This window comes from Cladophialophora yegresii (genome assembly GCF_000585515.1).
Source record: "Cladophialophora yegresii CBS 114405 chromosome Unknown aczIN-supercont1.2, whole genome shotgun sequence".
Taxonomy (NCBI): Eukaryota; Fungi; Ascomycota; class Eurotiomycetes; order Chaetothyriales; family Herpotrichiellaceae; genus Cladophialophora; species Cladophialophora yegresii.
The window spans coordinates 3,736,898-3,752,753 of NW_006913046.1; the positions used below are offsets into that span (position 1 = coordinate 3,736,898).

At 54.3% G+C, this 15,856-nt stretch overlaps 5 protein-coding genes across 5 annotated transcripts; 2 read left to right on the forward strand and 3 right to left on the reverse strand.

Moving 5' to 3' along the window:
• Positions 1-431: 431 nt before the first annotated feature.
• Positions 432-879, reverse strand: A1O7_03260 (uncharacterized protein; the record flags this gene model as incomplete). The annotated part of the gene is made up of 2 exons (XM_007757284.1): positions 432-594; positions 686-879. 2 exons carry the CDS (start codon positions 877-879, stop codon positions 432-434), a joined length of 357 nt encoding a protein of 118 aa, XP_007755474.1.
• Positions 880-2,603: 1,724 nt separating this feature from the next.
• On the forward strand, positions 2,604-5,088 carry A1O7_03261 (uncharacterized protein; the record flags this gene model as incomplete). Its single annotated transcript, XM_007757285.1, has 2 exons — positions 2,604-2,654; positions 2,704-5,088. 2 exons carry the CDS (start codon positions 2,604-2,606, stop codon positions 5,086-5,088), a joined length of 2,436 nt encoding a protein of 811 aa, XP_007755475.1.
• A 1,140-nt stretch (positions 5,089-6,228) lies between these two features.
• Positions 6,229-7,219, reverse strand: A1O7_03262 (uncharacterized protein; the record flags this gene model as incomplete). The annotated part of the gene is made up of 3 exons (XM_007757286.1): positions 6,229-6,894; positions 6,946-7,002; positions 7,145-7,219. 3 exons carry the CDS (start codon positions 7,217-7,219, stop codon positions 6,229-6,231), a joined length of 798 nt encoding a protein of 265 aa, XP_007755476.1.
• A 1,408-nt stretch (positions 7,220-8,627) lies between these two features.
• A1O7_03263 (uncharacterized protein) lies at positions 8,628-9,234 on the forward strand (the record flags this gene model as incomplete). Its single annotated transcript, XM_007757287.1, has 2 exons — positions 8,628-8,723; positions 8,782-9,234. The coding sequence occupies 2 exons, from the start codon at positions 8,628-8,630 to the stop codon at positions 9,232-9,234; spliced, it is 549 nt and encodes a 182-aa protein (XP_007755477.1).
• Positions 9,235-11,122: 1,888 nt separating this feature from the next.
• A1O7_03264 (uncharacterized protein) lies at positions 11,123-13,516 on the reverse strand (the record flags this gene model as incomplete). The annotated part of the gene is made up of 1 exon (XM_007757288.1): positions 11,123-13,516. The coding sequence occupies one exon, from the start codon at positions 13,514-13,516 to the stop codon at positions 11,123-11,125; it is 2,394 nt and encodes a 797-aa protein (XP_007755478.1).
• Between the last annotated feature and the right edge of the window lie 2,340 nt (positions 13,517-15,856).

Sequence of the window (15,856 nt, forward strand, 5' to 3'; positions counted from 1 at the left end):
AGGCCACTTGGGAGCTTGGTGGCATTGACACCTCTGAGACTCGGAAATCTCTCCACCTACATAGTTAGCAGCTGAACCAACGTCGATAGGTTCACACATACTGTGAAGTGTTGGCCAATGACTCGTGAAGGAAACCAAAGAGGGACGCCGGCGACGAGGAAAGAGCGAGAAAAGCTTTCGTCAGTGCTGAAGACACCCTCGGTGATGGTCGTATCATGTACATATATACGAGCGACATTGTTGAAGGGGACTTGCTTGATGTCGATGAGGCCAAACTGATGAATTCGGACGTGAGCATCGACCTCAGCTCGACGAGATGCAGGAACGCCGTTCGGAAAGAACTCAAACGGGTAGGGAGCACGAATCTGCCGATGTGTTAGAATGCCGTAAACGAGGCAAGAGTCTGGTATGGATGTACTTACAGGTACGTCTTACTCTTCAGCATGAACGTTGTTCTCAGCCTGACCTTCTGCATCCTTCTTCATGAAAACAGTTGGCAAAGTAGGAGTGAAGACTTCGGCAGTTGGGGAGAGCTGAGTGCCTTTGGTGGACGGAGCAGACAAGAAGATGTCTTCTTCAGACTCATCGCCAAGGCTGGTCAAGTCAGTAAGGTGCCGAAAGTGAGCTCTGGATCAACATGTGGCTGGCTGATGACAGGCGCGGGCAAGGCAGTGAGTGAACTTACTTTGCAAGCTTGAGTTGACCAGGGCGAAGTGTAAGAACAGGGCGGCAAGCCGAGTCAACAGCACGACCTTTTCCTTTGTTGACGGAAACAGCCTCAGGAGTGAAGGCGGTGATGTTGGTGGATGGTGTGCCATGATTGATGGTCTCATCGACAGAATGAGGAGAGGAACTCATGGCTGCACCATGTGGAGACATGTTGTAAGCTGTCAGAAGCTGAACGTTAGTTGTCTGCGTTGATTGAGAGTCTTGTAGGATGAAGTGATAAATTGGGGGTACGAAAGTGAACATTGGCTGGTTATTCTGTGTGCTTAGGCAGACGAGATGCTGCGGAAGCGAAACATTTGCAACCACTGTACCAGAGCTGCAGATGGCCATAATGGCAAAGTTTGCAGTGTTCGGGGAGCGTAGGGGCAGGGGACGGAATGTTGGTGTTTGTTCATGTCCTCAACTCACTTGGCTTTGGCAGACAGGTGAGCAGAAGGCATGAGAAAAACTTACCAGGTGAGGTGTTTGGATGTGCTGAAATCAATGAGGGTGTGGGTTGCAGTAAGGAATGTATGGAGTGAGGACGAATAACAAGACGATTCGAAGGTGTGAACAACGTTGAAGGAATGTGTTGCGGGTAAGGAGTGTGAGCGTTGTCGAGAGAGGGAGAGAGAAGAGTTGGTGGGGGAAGAGGGAGAAAATTTATAGGAAGGAGCAATGTTGTGTGCTCTTGCCAAAGCGTCCACAACGGGTATGGGCCGCTTCAAACGACGCGTCCGACGATGGATTTGACGACAGAAGAGTCGGCTGGGCGACGATGATGTCGGGGTAGGTGAGTGTCAATGAGCTCATCAACGAGGGGAACGTCGACGATGTCAACATCCAAGCAGCCGCACCCCTCGCATGTATTGTGCACGTTCACATACAAATCTGTATGAGGGGTAATGCATCACAAGCGCCGACAGCGGCAGCGACCGTGTGATGGGCTTCGCACACAAGCTCAGAGTCGCAGCCTCCAGGCCTCACATTGCAACTCATGTCCAGCGACATCATTGCGCATCAAGGCGGCTGGGGGACTTCACTCGACTTCCCCAGCCGCAGGCGACACCATCGTTCAGCGGGGAAGCAGAACTGTCTGGAAGATTGTCCCAGAAGCGGGCAACGAGTGTCGTTGGCTGGGTGTTAGCAACACCTCAGGATTCTCCATATCTGAGCTGAAGAGAGAACACAGGCTCCCCAGCTCACGACCAGCCGTTAGTTCTTTCTTATTCTTCTTTCTGTTTTGCACAGCTATTTGCGACACTGGCCAACACAGTGTCCCTGCTGATGTTGTTGTGTAAAGGCAAGTCTGGCATCTTTTCTCTGATCGAACCAATTTCAATTCACCTCACCTGGATTGTCTGCAGATATCTGGCCCTCTGGCCCTACAACTGCTTACTGCGCACTGCAAACTCTCTTGAACCGTGTGAATTTCCAGGACCCAAAGGTCAAGAAGCCGTTGAAGTTCTGGATTGTTGAAAAGGCTGATCATTGTCATGGGAGAAGTGAACCATGAAGGAGGTGTGAGGTCGTGAGGTTTTGAGGTGCTTGTCAGAAATCGACAGCACTTGTCGTTAGCGCCCGGGCCAAGTGGCGCTAGCCATATGGCGTTAGCGGTATATGTGAACCTCGTCTGGATGGCATGGCTCCTGTTCTCTCATTGTTACCTTGGACCGTCACAGAAATACCCATTCTCCACCAGGGTGAAGACCATGCTCAGCACGATAGTATCTTCTTCATGATCGGTCGTGATAAACACTGTCTGAAACGCTTCCCTACATAGGCATACGGGAAGGGAGCGCCACCCTGATTCCGAGGCCCATCGAGATCGTCTGGACAGAGGCAGACTCCTTCACTGTCTACGAAGCTTCTGAGGAGTCAGATGCACCGCAATCATGCCTTCTATAGCGCCATACAGGAATGACATGAATAATGTTCTCCAGCAGGTATATAGGACTACCGTGCGTACCAATCATAAGCTGACTACGCTTCAAGATCGTCACTTCGTCGTCCGAAGCAGATACCTTGGACCAGCTGATTCCTTACATCAAAGACTACAGCTTTGGCAATAAGACGGCCCATCTGCTCAGCCAGCTGTCCGACCTCGCTGGGGAGCGCGAAGCCGAAATCGAACGACAATGCAACACAAACCATCAGGAATTCGTCAAATCCGTCAACCAGCTACTTCGGATCCGCGAAGGGACAATGACGCTCACGAACGAGATACTCGAGTTAAACCAGTCCATTCAGGCTAGCACCGAACGACTCGTCGACCAGAAGAAAGCATTGGTGGAGTCGCGAGGCGTGCGACAGAACATCGAAGATGCCCGGCACGCTCTGCAGGACTGTCTGGAAGTCCTCCGTCTTGCGAACCAAGTCCAAGAGCTCCGCGACCAGAAGAAGCACTATGCAGCCCTACGAGCGCTGGACGAACTGCAGAGTGTCCATTTGCAAAGCGTGACCCAGTACCAATTGAGCGAACTGATCCAGAAATCGGTCCCAGCAACCCAAAAGTTGATTGCTGAAGCAGTCATGGCCGATCTGAATACCTGGCTTTTCCGGGTCCGCGAGATGTCTCAGTATCTCGGAGAGCTGTCTTTCTATCACACGGATCTGCGTAAGCAGCGACTGAAGGAGAGATCCGAAAAGAACCCGTACCTGGCTAATTTCAAGTTGAACTCGGCAATTGAGCTCGTGGCTGACGAGCACGAAGAATTCGACCTTCTGAAGAGCGAGGATCTCGAGGTTGACTTCACGCCTTTATTCGAGGCGCTACACATCTACCGCTCGCTCGGGCAGATGGAGAAATTCAAGACAGACTATGCTGCGAGCCGTCGGGCACAACGCGATCTACTCCTCTCAAACTCCATCTCTCTTGTCGATGAAGAGATGGGAGACCTGCACACCCTGCTCGAGGACATCGCGGGTTTCGCCATCATGGAGCGGGCCACAATGAAGAAGGTGCCCGATCTGCGTTCCACCACGGACGTGGAAGAACTGTGGGATTCGCTCTGCCAGACCGCCATCTCCCTCATGTCCCGGGCCCTGTCAGCGGTCGACAACGCAGAGCACCTCTTGATGATCAAGAACCTGATCTCTCTCTTCATCCAAACGATGAACAAGTTCAACTTCAACACCGCGGCCATGTCGAATTTCGTGCTCGTCCTGTTCGACAAGTATGCCGAGCTCCTCAAGCAACGCTTCAGCGAGGACTTTATCGAGATCGTCAGCACGGACGACTACATGCCCATGCCGATCCAGAACGCCGAAGAGTTCGAAAAAGTCGTCAACGTCTCCTGGTACACGCCGGATCGACCCGCTCACGAAATGACCTTCCCGACCGTCTTCCCCTTCTCGCAAATGTACCCGCTCTGCTGCATCGACATCCGCAACTTCCTCAACCAATTCTACTTCTTCTCCGCGCAGGAGGACAACGCGCCCTCGCCACTGTCCCAAAAGATCGACTCCCAACTACTCACGTCGTTAGACGACCTCCTCACCACAAAAGTCTGCGCCAGCCTCGTCTCCAAACTCTCCTCCCAATACCTCGGCCAGATTGTCCAGATCCTCATTAACCTCTCCCATTTCACGACCGCATGCCACGAACTCGAGACCCTGCTGGCCAGCGCACGCTCCTCGTCGCAGACCAACTCGCTCAACGGCACCTCCACATCAGCCGCCACCACGGGCCCGTCCATCTCCCTCAAGGCCACCGCCCAATTCAGCACGCACCAGAAAACGGCGGAAAACCGCATCTTCGAACTCGTCAACAGCAAGGTCTCGGACCTCATCGAGACGGCCGAATACGACTGGCTCTCGAGCGACCCTCCCACGGAGCCCTCAAACTACATCCTGACCCTGACGCGGTACCTCGCCAACATCATCAACTCGGTGCTCCTGTCGCTCCCGTCCTCGCTGAAAGATCTCATGCTGTTCAACGCCATCTCCCACACGGCGAGCAGCATCCTCTCGCTGCCCCTCTCCGACAGCGTCGAGCGCATCACCACGGCCACGATCGCCCAGATGGACATGGACATCTCGCACTTCCGCGCCTACGTCGAGACCTTGCCCAACAACTTCGTCCTGCTCGAGAGTCTCGATGAGCTCGTGCAGACCATCGCGCTCATGCGCACGGACCAGCCGGACGAGTTCTACGACATCAGCCTGCGCAACAAAAAGTACAGGAACGTCGACCCGCTCAAGGGGCCCATGCTGCTCGAAAAGGTCGTCCACGTGGATATGGGCCGGTCGCCCACAAGTGCCGGTTGGGCGAATGGGCAACAGAGTGCCGGCCTAGGGCACAGTGGGAGCACCGGGTCAAGAACAGGAGGCACGACGTTTGGGGCCTTGCGCGATAGATACATGCATAGTGGGCGGTAGATGGCCTTTTCGTGCTGCGACGACAGGAGGGTACCGTACGCATGTCTTTTTGGCTTGACAGTTGGAAGTCTCAAGTTGCGAGCGCGTGACTGCTCGCTTACTCTGAACGGACCAGTACCTCATCGTCACTTTTGTATGATCTCTTCATGCGACTAAATATTGATAATTAAAATCCAGGACTCGCTCTATCATAGCAGCACTGTTGTTGGAAGTGTAATCGGGCCAGCGGCTGAGTTGGATGGGATCCACAAACCCACCAACCTACTACATAAATTTCAGATGAGATAAAAGGCGCCTCGACTTCCACGAGACGATGTCTAGTATACTGCTGCTATGAGCTACGTGCCCCAATGACCGTAGCTGGGATGAGCTGGGATCATTCCCCGGTAACGTGGTGATGGGAAGGACTGCGACCTCAACCAGAAATTGATCGCATTGATCGAATTCCAAAACGGTGACAAACTGGAGTGCGGGTGAAGAGGAGCTTAAGACCAAAGTTTGGGGGTATCATAGAACCAAAGCTATTTCATTTTGTTGTGACTGAGTTCGTAACGATGCTGTGCTGACGACTCCGCTTCCTAAAACTGACATGATGAGTGACAGATGATGATGCTCCGTGCTTTGCTGTTCGCATATCTTTCTTTGTTCTGGGATCACAATATACAAATCAATTCCATCGGAAGTGGCACTACGCTCTTAGCAGAGGGGACAATGAGGGATCGACTGGAGTTTCCGCGTCTTCTAACGATGTGCCAGCGGTGTCAGGACTCTGCTCCAAGTACATGTCCGGAGAGCTAGGTGGCTCTGGAGCGAGAAGTCTAGGGACGATTGGTCGGAAGGGTTTGGGGTGATGCATGACAGGTGCTTTCACATCAAATCTTAGTGGAGTGGCACCAGGAAACATGAAGTTGGGTGGAGGAGTTGCAGGAGTCGGCGAGCGAGAGTGGGAGGCTCTTTGCGCAAAGGCTGGGCCCGGCCACTAACCAGGACCGTAGCCCTGCTCATTGACCTGCTGATCTCTTCCTGCGGTGCCGGGTCGGGGACCGCCGTATCCTTGGCTCTGCGGCCTCTGGCCTTGCAGATTCGAGTACATCTAAGCGAGACTGGTCAGCTTATCGTGCTCGCGAAGCGAAGAGATTATCACCAAGATGCGTCACTTACCTGCTGTGCCCCAGTGCCGCCGAATTGCCCTTGTGCGTAGGGGTTGTACATATCGCCGCCACCAAACATTTGCGGAGGCTGTCCATAGCCCTGGTTGGGATCGTGCTGTGCGTCGCCGCCCATGTGAGCAGGGTACATTTGAGGCCTTCCATACTGGGGGTCCGGAGGTCCCATTGTGCCCGGCTGCATGCCATAGTCAGGCGGAGGCATCTGGGGTTGAGGTTGCTGTTGCTGGACCTGGGCAGCAGCGGCCTGGCCACTGGTATTTGGTCGTTTTGACGAGCTTCCATGGCCGGTACTGTCTTCCCTAGGGACGATATCAATGAGGAAGTCGAACATGTCGCTCTTGGCGAGAGCCGCGGCAATGTCACTGCGTTGCAAGGTCCTTCTCTTGTTGTCCTCGGCGTGGATCCAAGCGCGCATGGTGAGTTCTGTGATGAAAATATCGCAACCTTTCGCGAAGAGGATGGGTGCCTCGGCCGATATCATCTTGACCTCTGGATCGGCCTTCATCACCTTCTTGATGCGGGCGAGAGGAAGCTGATGGATCTTGAAGTCGTGGGTATCGGTCTCGAGATGGTTGATGGTTTGTTGCCAGTACGTTGCCAGGATCTCTCGCGATGGCCCAGTCAAGCCTTGGTTGATCTGAAAGGAGTGTAAGTGATGAGCGCGAGAAGGATATGCCCGGAGACTTACGTTTGACCATAACCCTGAGTACAGTTCTGTGTGAGGCACATATCCTTGAGCGGAGAGCTATGTTCCTCTTGTCAGCGCCTTTTGCACAAAGTATTTGCGATGGACCCCAGGTAGTGTACACAAGTGTTCCTCCATTCTCCTCCTCTTCTGGACTCCGCGGTCCGATGTTCATCTCAGGATAGGAAACTGTAGTACTCACGGCAGCGCTTGCTCCATAATGACCACCTTGGGACAGATCGTACACTGGGGCAGGTGCTTTCTGCTGCTGGTCCATGATGGCTGAGGCCGGCAACCAGTGCGGCCGCGTCAAGTTGGATGGTAGAGCAGAGTAGGGGGCAGCGAACGAGAAACAAGCTCAGACTCGATCGCGGCAAGAGTAGTCAGTTGCTGAAGATGCGCCGGCGTTGAGGTGGGGGTTGCGCTGGGAGACTGCGACGGTGGTGATAGCTGTCGCGTCCTTCAGCCTGCACTTCAACTCAGTTGTGCGCCGTCGGGGATGCGGGCAGAGCGTCGAGGGAAGAGGGCGGTCAAGGTTAGCGCAGCGGGCAAGTGACGACAGAAGCCTTGAAAAGCTGGGGAAAGCAGGCTGGGAATGTGATGCTGGTGGGAGAGTCGGTGAGTGAAGCAGTGTAGGTAAGTAGGTTGATGAAGCACAGTAACTGAGAACCTTGGAAGCGTGGGCGAGGGTTGCAGTCAAAGATGATTCATTCTGCGGGGGTTTGTCCACGCTTTCAGCTCGCCTAGCTTGACCTTGACCGATCCGTGCTGCCAGTGCCAGCGCCGGTGCCAGCAGAACCACAAGTCCCTAAACACATCCATCACATCTTTGCGCAAGCGTCCGGTTTCCTCGTGTGATGGAATTGCAATCTCGATGCATCTTTCGAGATAGCTCATGTCAACAATGGACAACCAATCGGACTCGCTACTGATGGCCGTGTTTTCGGCCTCGGGGCGGCCAGTGACAACAAAGCGTTTGTTTTGGCTGTGCCAACGTCCAGTAAGTACTGCTTTCTATTTGTCTCCCGCCGTCCACATGATGACCATGACGCGAACTGCGGCCAGGCACGCGCGACAGAGGATTCGCCAGCAGTCAAATCAATGAACAAATCCAAACTGCTGTACGCTGGTAAGGCTGCGTTTCCCACACCTCATCTCCTGCAAATCCTTCTGCATCAATCCGACCTACGTACTTTGTGCCTGATGATCAATTCGGTTCCTCTTCGCTTGACGTCGAGCTGCCGAAACATTCAGCACAGATTCAGTCACGTACTGCTGCAAGTACAGGACCCGACAACATGGAGGGTTCAGCCTCACGTTGGGCCGCGATGCCGCCATGATTGATGCGTTGTCCATTCGTGAGGGCCAAAAGACAGCGACCGGGAGGGGACGACAAATGCCCGCCACTCCAGCCACCCAACCAGCCACACTACGATCACGTGACTTTACAAGCCACCTACGCACTTACACGGGCACGGTGTGAAGGTGAGTTTACCCCGTACTGTGTATGCGAATCGGCTCAATCGATCACCATTGCGACGGCCATTGCTGTTGATCAGCAGCGGGCGATCACGACGATACCGTTTCTCTCTTGCCTTCGTTCCTGTACTGTACATAGCGGGGGTTTTATTTCGTTTCTTTACGCCTGCAAGTTCACCGACTACCGCCTCACCTAGGTCTCAACCATGGTATCACACATCATAACCACGACTCTCGAAGCTGCCGCGCTCTCTGCGATCTCCAACCTGGCAGCCCAAGCTATCAAAGCATACCGAGAAGAGGTGGGCGCGCCTTTACACCTCGTCTTTCATTGAACCCTAACCCACTTGTTCCAAATAGACATCCTTCTCCGTCAGGCTCGTGCCGTTGGCACAATTCGTCATCTTCACTCTGATATCCTGCCCTCCCAACATCCTCTGGCAAGAATACCTCGAGTATAAGTTCCCGGGCCAGACGCTCGCGCCCTCCTTGTCCACGGACGTGATCTACGAGAAACGGCTCGACATACCCAATACTTTGCGCAAGCTCCTGTTCGACCAAACGCTGGGGGCGTTCGTGAACACATTTGCGTTCGTCGCCGCCATGGCCGCCTTCAAGGGAAAACCAGCGAGGGCAGTGCAGAGAGAAGTGGAGAGGGATGTTCTCCCCCTCATGATCAACAGCTGGAAGGTCTGGCCGTTTGTTGCGATCATGAATTTCACTCTTGTGCCCGTGAACAGGAGAGTCATTGTGGGTGCTATTGTCGGTCTCTTCTGGGGGATCTATCTGAGCATGTTTGCGGCCGTGGATTGAAAAGACGGGGAAATGAGAGCTGGAAGCATGTTTCTTGCTAGGAAAAGGCGATCGAACCATACTGAACACGGTACGACATCTCAGGGTCATCATACCAGCTGCCAGGGCGCAGGGAGAAGAGACGAGCCAATCTATTCATATCTCGAGTGTGGGTTTCAGTCAGGAGCGAAGAGGAACGCATACATTATCAGGGCTTGAAGGTCTTCCGCACCAACGTCCACAGTGCCTTCAAGCCCTTCAGCATCAGCGTCCAGGACGCCCACTGCACAGGTGACGACGGCATTCCCAGCTCCACAGCACTGTTGTCGACCCGATCGCGACGACTGCATCGTTGCCAAAACAGCGCCCGAACTCGACCGAAGTACGAGGGTACTCTGAGGCAAAACGGTGCAGGCTATGATCCTACAGACGCACTAAGCACGAATCCTTCCTATCTCAGCCTCGTCTGCAGGCGCGAACGGCCCAGGACATGACAGGGTCGAATCCGGTGGTGGACTATGACGCAGAACGCGAGGTGAGGTAGCGTTCAGAGCGTGATCCTCAGTAGCAACAAGCACGAAACCCCCCTCATTCTCCTGTGCAGGCGAGGCCGGCCAGAGACAGGGGTAGGCTTAGGACCGCGTAGTGGATGATACCGCAGAAGGCCAAAACGCAAACGCAGGGCTGTCCAGAACCTGTTGTCACACAAGATCACGCTCTCGACCTCCATCCCGCTCGTTGCGTTCTGTGTTGGACGTGCTGTGCTGTGCTGTGGCCGAGCACTACAGAACCCTGCACGACAGAGGGAGGATTGGGGAAAGAGAAGGAAGGAACGCAATGAAAAAATATTCACAGCGCAGCACAGTACGTGGAAGGACATCCTACACCGGTATTGCGTGGTGGTCCTCGAATCAAGCAAATACCTAGGAAGAGGGGACATGGGTCGCAGCCAGCAAAGATTGATGGCATCGAAACCTCGATTCTTACCACTCACTCGCCTATCATTCACTTGGTTGCGAAGTACTCCGTACATTTGCGGGTCTCCAGTCTTGCATTCCTCCATTCTTGATCGCTCCGCATGACACCTTCCACAGTGACGAGATACATCTACGCCGGCCTATACGGCGTAGAGTGTCTCACTTCCACGCCATACAGGCCACACGGGTTTAAGCCAGGTCTGTCAAGAACATGTAGATCCAAGCATATGTCATTATCAAGATGTATATATGCCTGTGGGTGCCTATAAAACGCCACGACACGACATGACTGACAAGGTGCCTTAGCCATGTGCAATGGGAAACTCATGCCGCCCATCGATGCCTCCATGTGGCAGAAGACTTTGCAAAACTCCGCCATGCAAAAAGGAGTGGCTGGTGTACACACATCCATATGTATATATGCAGAAGGGACCTCGTTGGGGGATAAAGAACCATGCAGCCATGTGACGCCCATGGTCGGGGGTCTACACGGCCGCGATGCCTGTGCCTGTGCCCCTGCCTCCGCCTGTGCTATGCTGTGCTGCCCAAGTCAAGTCGGAAGTATTTCGTCCGTATGTGTGCGCGTGTTGTGGTCGTCAATTGTTGCATGTTCGTGCTGCAAAAAGGGTATCGTTTCTTCCTCGTTTCTATCGTCCCGCAACTCCTGGTTCCTGTTTAGCATGCCATGTCCATTTATGATCCCAGATATTCGCGGTATATTGTACAAAGGAGTGGCTTCGTGGCTTGAATCCACGAGTCAAATCATGGTCGAATGTCCGTGCCGAGAGAGTGAAGCTGGACTTGCGAATGTCGCCGCACTTGAGCACACCGCACAGTCAAATACACGCCTTCCAAAGAGGTGTCGTCGACTTCCGGCAGGACGTTGCTCTTACCACTGTTCATGCTGGTATGTCCGCACGCATGAGGACGATTCATGCATAACGAGGCATGCAGCTTGCCTGGTTCTTCTCTTTCTTTCGCCTCTCCTCCGCACGAACGCGATCGAGTTGCTCTTCCACAGACTTTGCTGCTGCACTGCTCCCGACTCCCAGACCCAGACTAAGCAGGTTTTTCCCTAGTCCTTCTTTGATCTTCAGGCTTTGCTGCTCGCCAAAGGCTGCAGCGCGCATGCTTTTGCGCCTCTCGACCTTCGCTTGATATTCGTCGATTCGCAGCACAGAGTTCTTCCCTTTGGGCGGCGAATTGTCCAGACCAAGCACCTTCCATGCCTTCGCCTTGCTCGAAGCCCGATTCATAGTGCCCTTCCGAGATCCCGCTAACGAGCTGCCCACTAGGGGTGAAATAGTGTCGGTCCATTCCGCATCGTTGAATATCGAAATTGGGCTGACCGACTCGTCGGTTGCCGTACCTACGGTTCCCGTCGACTGGTTCCGGGAGTGGGAGACAGTTGAGTTCCGCTTGCAGTAGCCGTCGCAATACGCCTTCGGTGGCTGTACCCTCTGTGGCTTGGCTGGGCTCGCAAGGCCTCCCGGCGTGGGCAACTCCACCGGCACAACATTCTTTGGCTTCAGATCTCTCGAGTCAACAGACAGTAATTCGATAGCCTTCTGTAAGTCAATCCCAGAACCGGTGTCACACATTGCCAGAGCTTTTCTCGCCCTTGTTTCGGCAAACCCCAGCTCGCGAACCAGCAGATTCATGGCTTTGTCCACTGGATCTACCACTTCAGATACCGGAGCCATGGTTCGTTCGGGAGCAGGGAAAGGCACCCGTGGGGCAGGGCTAGCATAGTCAATCGGGAATAATGTAGCTCCGAGCTTGGCGCTCGCAGTCGCCGTGGTAGAAAGCGAGTAGTAGACAGTCGGATCAACTGTAGGCGAAGTTAGGAGCGTTGAAGGCGTCTGGCTTGTCCTCCACGCGGGATCGCAGTCAGGTCGAATCTCCATTCTAGTGCTCCCAGGTTCACAGTCATGTCGAATCTGCATTCCAGTGCTCGCAGGATCACAATCTGGTCGGATATCCATCCTAACATTCCCCGTCACGTTTGTAGCTATCGTGGAGACAGGTCTTCTCCTCTGGCCAGATGTGTCGATTCGAAGCGACTGAGTTTGCAGCTTGTCTGTGTGTCTCGGAGCCATAAGCCCCAGGTGCTTTTCATCGAGCGACCTAGTTGGACGATGAGATGGTCCTCGTGCTGGAGCAAGTTGTCGGAACGACATTTGCGACGCTCGCCGGGTGGCATCTTCGAGAATTCGTTCTTGATATACTTGTGATATCGCCGTAGTCATAAATGAAGACCGCGTTTGGCCGGCCGGCGGAAGAGGCCAACTGGTTAGCCCCAGCATCTTCGCTTGGTCGAAGGAATGGCCCGACAATGTCAAGACAGTCTGCGGGCCCAAGGCTAGCAGGTAGGCTGTCCACTCATGTAGGTGCTGAGAGTCTGTAGTGGTTTCCCGGAGGTGCCAATTGTCGAAGACTCCATAGCGCTTGGCCTCTTGTTCTCTGCCATGAAATCCAGAGACGAGCACTTGCAAGCACTGCCACATCTCGTTCATGTCTTCGAGCTCGCGAATTGTAAGGCCCTTCCCATTCCCGATGGCGAAGCCAGCACCCAGGTGCTTGTTACTAGCCGCTCTACTGCCATTAAGCCAGTCGATTTCGGTCTGCGAGGGCTTGGATTGACCGACTGTGTTTCCAAACAAAGAACAGAACGTCCATATCCGCCATAACGCGTCGTTAATCTGTTCCGCCCTGACATCGTCCTGACCAAGGAGACCAATGAGAGTGCTCGGCTTACAGCTAGCACTGCAATGCGCCACAATGAAGGCTTTCAGCGCATCCAGCGTGCGGCAGTCGCGCCGGTAGTCCTTCAGAAGGAAATCGTTCGCTCCTCTCAAGGCGAGTGTACTTCGGCGAAGCTCCCAAGCGGCACGCGACGACTTGAACATCAAATGGCTCACCAATTTCGATTCATTGCGCTGGAACGTCCGATAAAACCCCTTGCTGACCATCGCAGTGGCCTGAAGGTCCTGTGCAGTATGCACACTACACATTATTCTGTAGATAACTCGCTCTGCGGTCGCTGCGGTGATAGGTCGGTTGTGGTGCTTGCGCGTCGTTTGCGTTGCGCGAGAGGACGATGGCACAGTTGAAGCGAGCTTCTGCATATCTACTGTGTGCCGCCGAGACTTTTCGTTCAAAGGCCGCCCGTGCTGAGGGACGTCCGTGTCGGAGGCCGCCCTGTTTCTGTAAAGCCCATTTGCAACAGCCTTGCCCAGCCGAGCTTCTCGAATTGATCGAGAGGACCAGGCCCTAGCCTTTTCGACCGCGGGATCACCATCAGAGCCTCTTCTGGTGGAGGCCATTTTCACGGGCTGGGAAACCGTCCGCTGAATGGGGTTGGGTGTATTAGGGACCAGAGGGGCCGGCAACTCAGACGGAAGCTCTGCAGGTGGATGGCGCAGAAGCAGATCGGGTACAGAGGCTGAAAGCTTCCTCGCATCGCCGCACGGTCCTGGTGGGAGTGGCTTATCTAGATTCGGTGCCACCGAGCCAGCCCTTTTGAGAGATGAATCTGCTCTTGCTGGTGAGGCTTGAGCGCTGATTGGGGAGTCCGTGAGCCGAGGGGTAAGATTCTGGGCCGATCGTCTGGGAATGATCAAAGGCTTTGGTGTTCTGGTTGCGGTCCTTGACGGCGACGGAGAAGGCTCCAGAGTATAGCTGGAGCTGGATGACTGACGCGTGACTAAGGGCGAGAAGTCACTGTCTCTGTGGCTTGGTTGGGAATAGCAAGACGACGTGGTCGAATCATTCCTGGTGATGTTGACTTTCAAGTAGTCGAGCTTGGTATCCACAGCCGTTGCAGGAGGTGGTGGCGCCTGATTCCTAACGCTATGTCTGATTACACTGGGCGTCCTATGTGTGGTTGTTGTTGTTGTTGAGCGAGTTTGCTGCGCTCGAGATAGATCGTGGTTCTCATTGCTCATAAATTCATCAAATAATCCGGCAAAAGATCGTGTGTCCAGAGGAGAAAGATCCGGGAGGCAGTGCGCGAGGCTATCAGTTGGGATATCGGAAGTATTGTTTTGACGCTTGAAAAATAGAAAGGGTGAACGATCCTTGCTTCCCAATCGAAGGACTGAAGTCATCTTGAAGTCGGATATGCAGCGATTTCAAATTTCGAGTTCCTACCGCACGGATCCAATCAGAGGCGGTAACAGCGTCGTTGTGTGGATGGTCCGAAGCGATGTCCTAGCCCGCGCGCACATTGCGCATGGATGCTCCAGAGTTCAGCAACCAAGGCAACAGTGAGGTTAAAGGCCAGATGTGAAGTGTTGGAAGCCAGAGACTTGGGATACAGCAGTGGCAGGTCAGTGTTGCGTTTGTCGTCGTGTCTTTTTGCCGGTGGTTGGGGCCGGCTTGGAGACGACCTGGCATATACGTAGAGTCGCTCGCTTGGTCCACAGTCCAGCTTCCCAGGCGTGTGCCTCGGGCTCGAAGGAGCTTAGTACCCCGCCCAAGGGGCTCTGTGGCGCCCAGCTAAAGATATCTTGCCAATGGGGGCGGAGTCGCGGCGCAGGTCTGATACTGGCCGGTATTGCCCTCCACCGAACTCAATTGTCATGCGATTGGATCAACGGTCGCGCTTGACGCCTCTGGGACAGCAGCGGTGGAAAGCGGAAAGCATGCTCTTTAGGCCAACACTGCTGGGCCTTCACCTTAGAGCGCGGCCTGATTGCCCGCTTGATGCGCCCTTCTCGGCGCTGTCGTGGCAGCGCTCAATCTCGGGAGTCAAGGCACAGGCACTAAGGGCGTCTGCAGGGAGGAGATGGCTCGAGTTACGGGTAATTGTGGTCTCAGTGCCTGTGGTGATTTTGTGGTCAGGTCGTGATAACAATCCTGGTTGACGTTGAGCGTGTGTCTCACCTGGAGTTTCTTATTGTTTCCACCAAACCCGGACGCACCATAACCGACTCACGGGATCGTCATCGGTGAAGAAGGTGATTCGCAAAGATTCAGCGGACGCGTTCGGTGAATGGAGTTTGGCCTGTTGATTTCAAACCTGTTTGCACCACTCTGCAGGCTCGGCCGCTGTCCGATTCGGGTCGCCTAGCACTGATTTCATGGTCATGCACGGCGGTTGAGACTGTCTCTTTTCGGCTGGTCCATTCCTGTAGCGAGATAGCCTCGATCAAAAACAGGCTGAGGACTGCGGGTTCTTGGACAGCGCACGGCTAGTTTGATCCGGATTGTGGAGGCTGTGGGAGGCGCGCTGCCATGCCGCCACGCACGCCCAATGCGCGCCTCACACCACGAGCTACTGACGCAACTCGACGCCCACGGTGATATTGGAGTTCAGATCTGGCGCAGCTGTGATTGCGAGATCACGCCTGACATAAGGGGTGGCAGCTAGCTATTCGATAGGAGCGGCTCGACCCAAGTCAGAGGTGTCAGCAAGCTATTCGATAGGAGCGGCTCGACCCAAGTCAGAGGTGTCAGCACTCCCAGAGTCGAGAAGGGCTTGCCAGGTTTATCACAGTACGGAGTATTCACCGTGAGATGAGCCAAGGGAAACGGTGCAGGAATGGGATTGCGAGGCCACCAGCAGCGAGAGTCGATCGCCACTGTTAATTGTTGCTACACTATTGCCCGGTCGGGCTAAGGTGATCTTTCGATTGCTCCTTCCCAAATTACGAGGACCACCA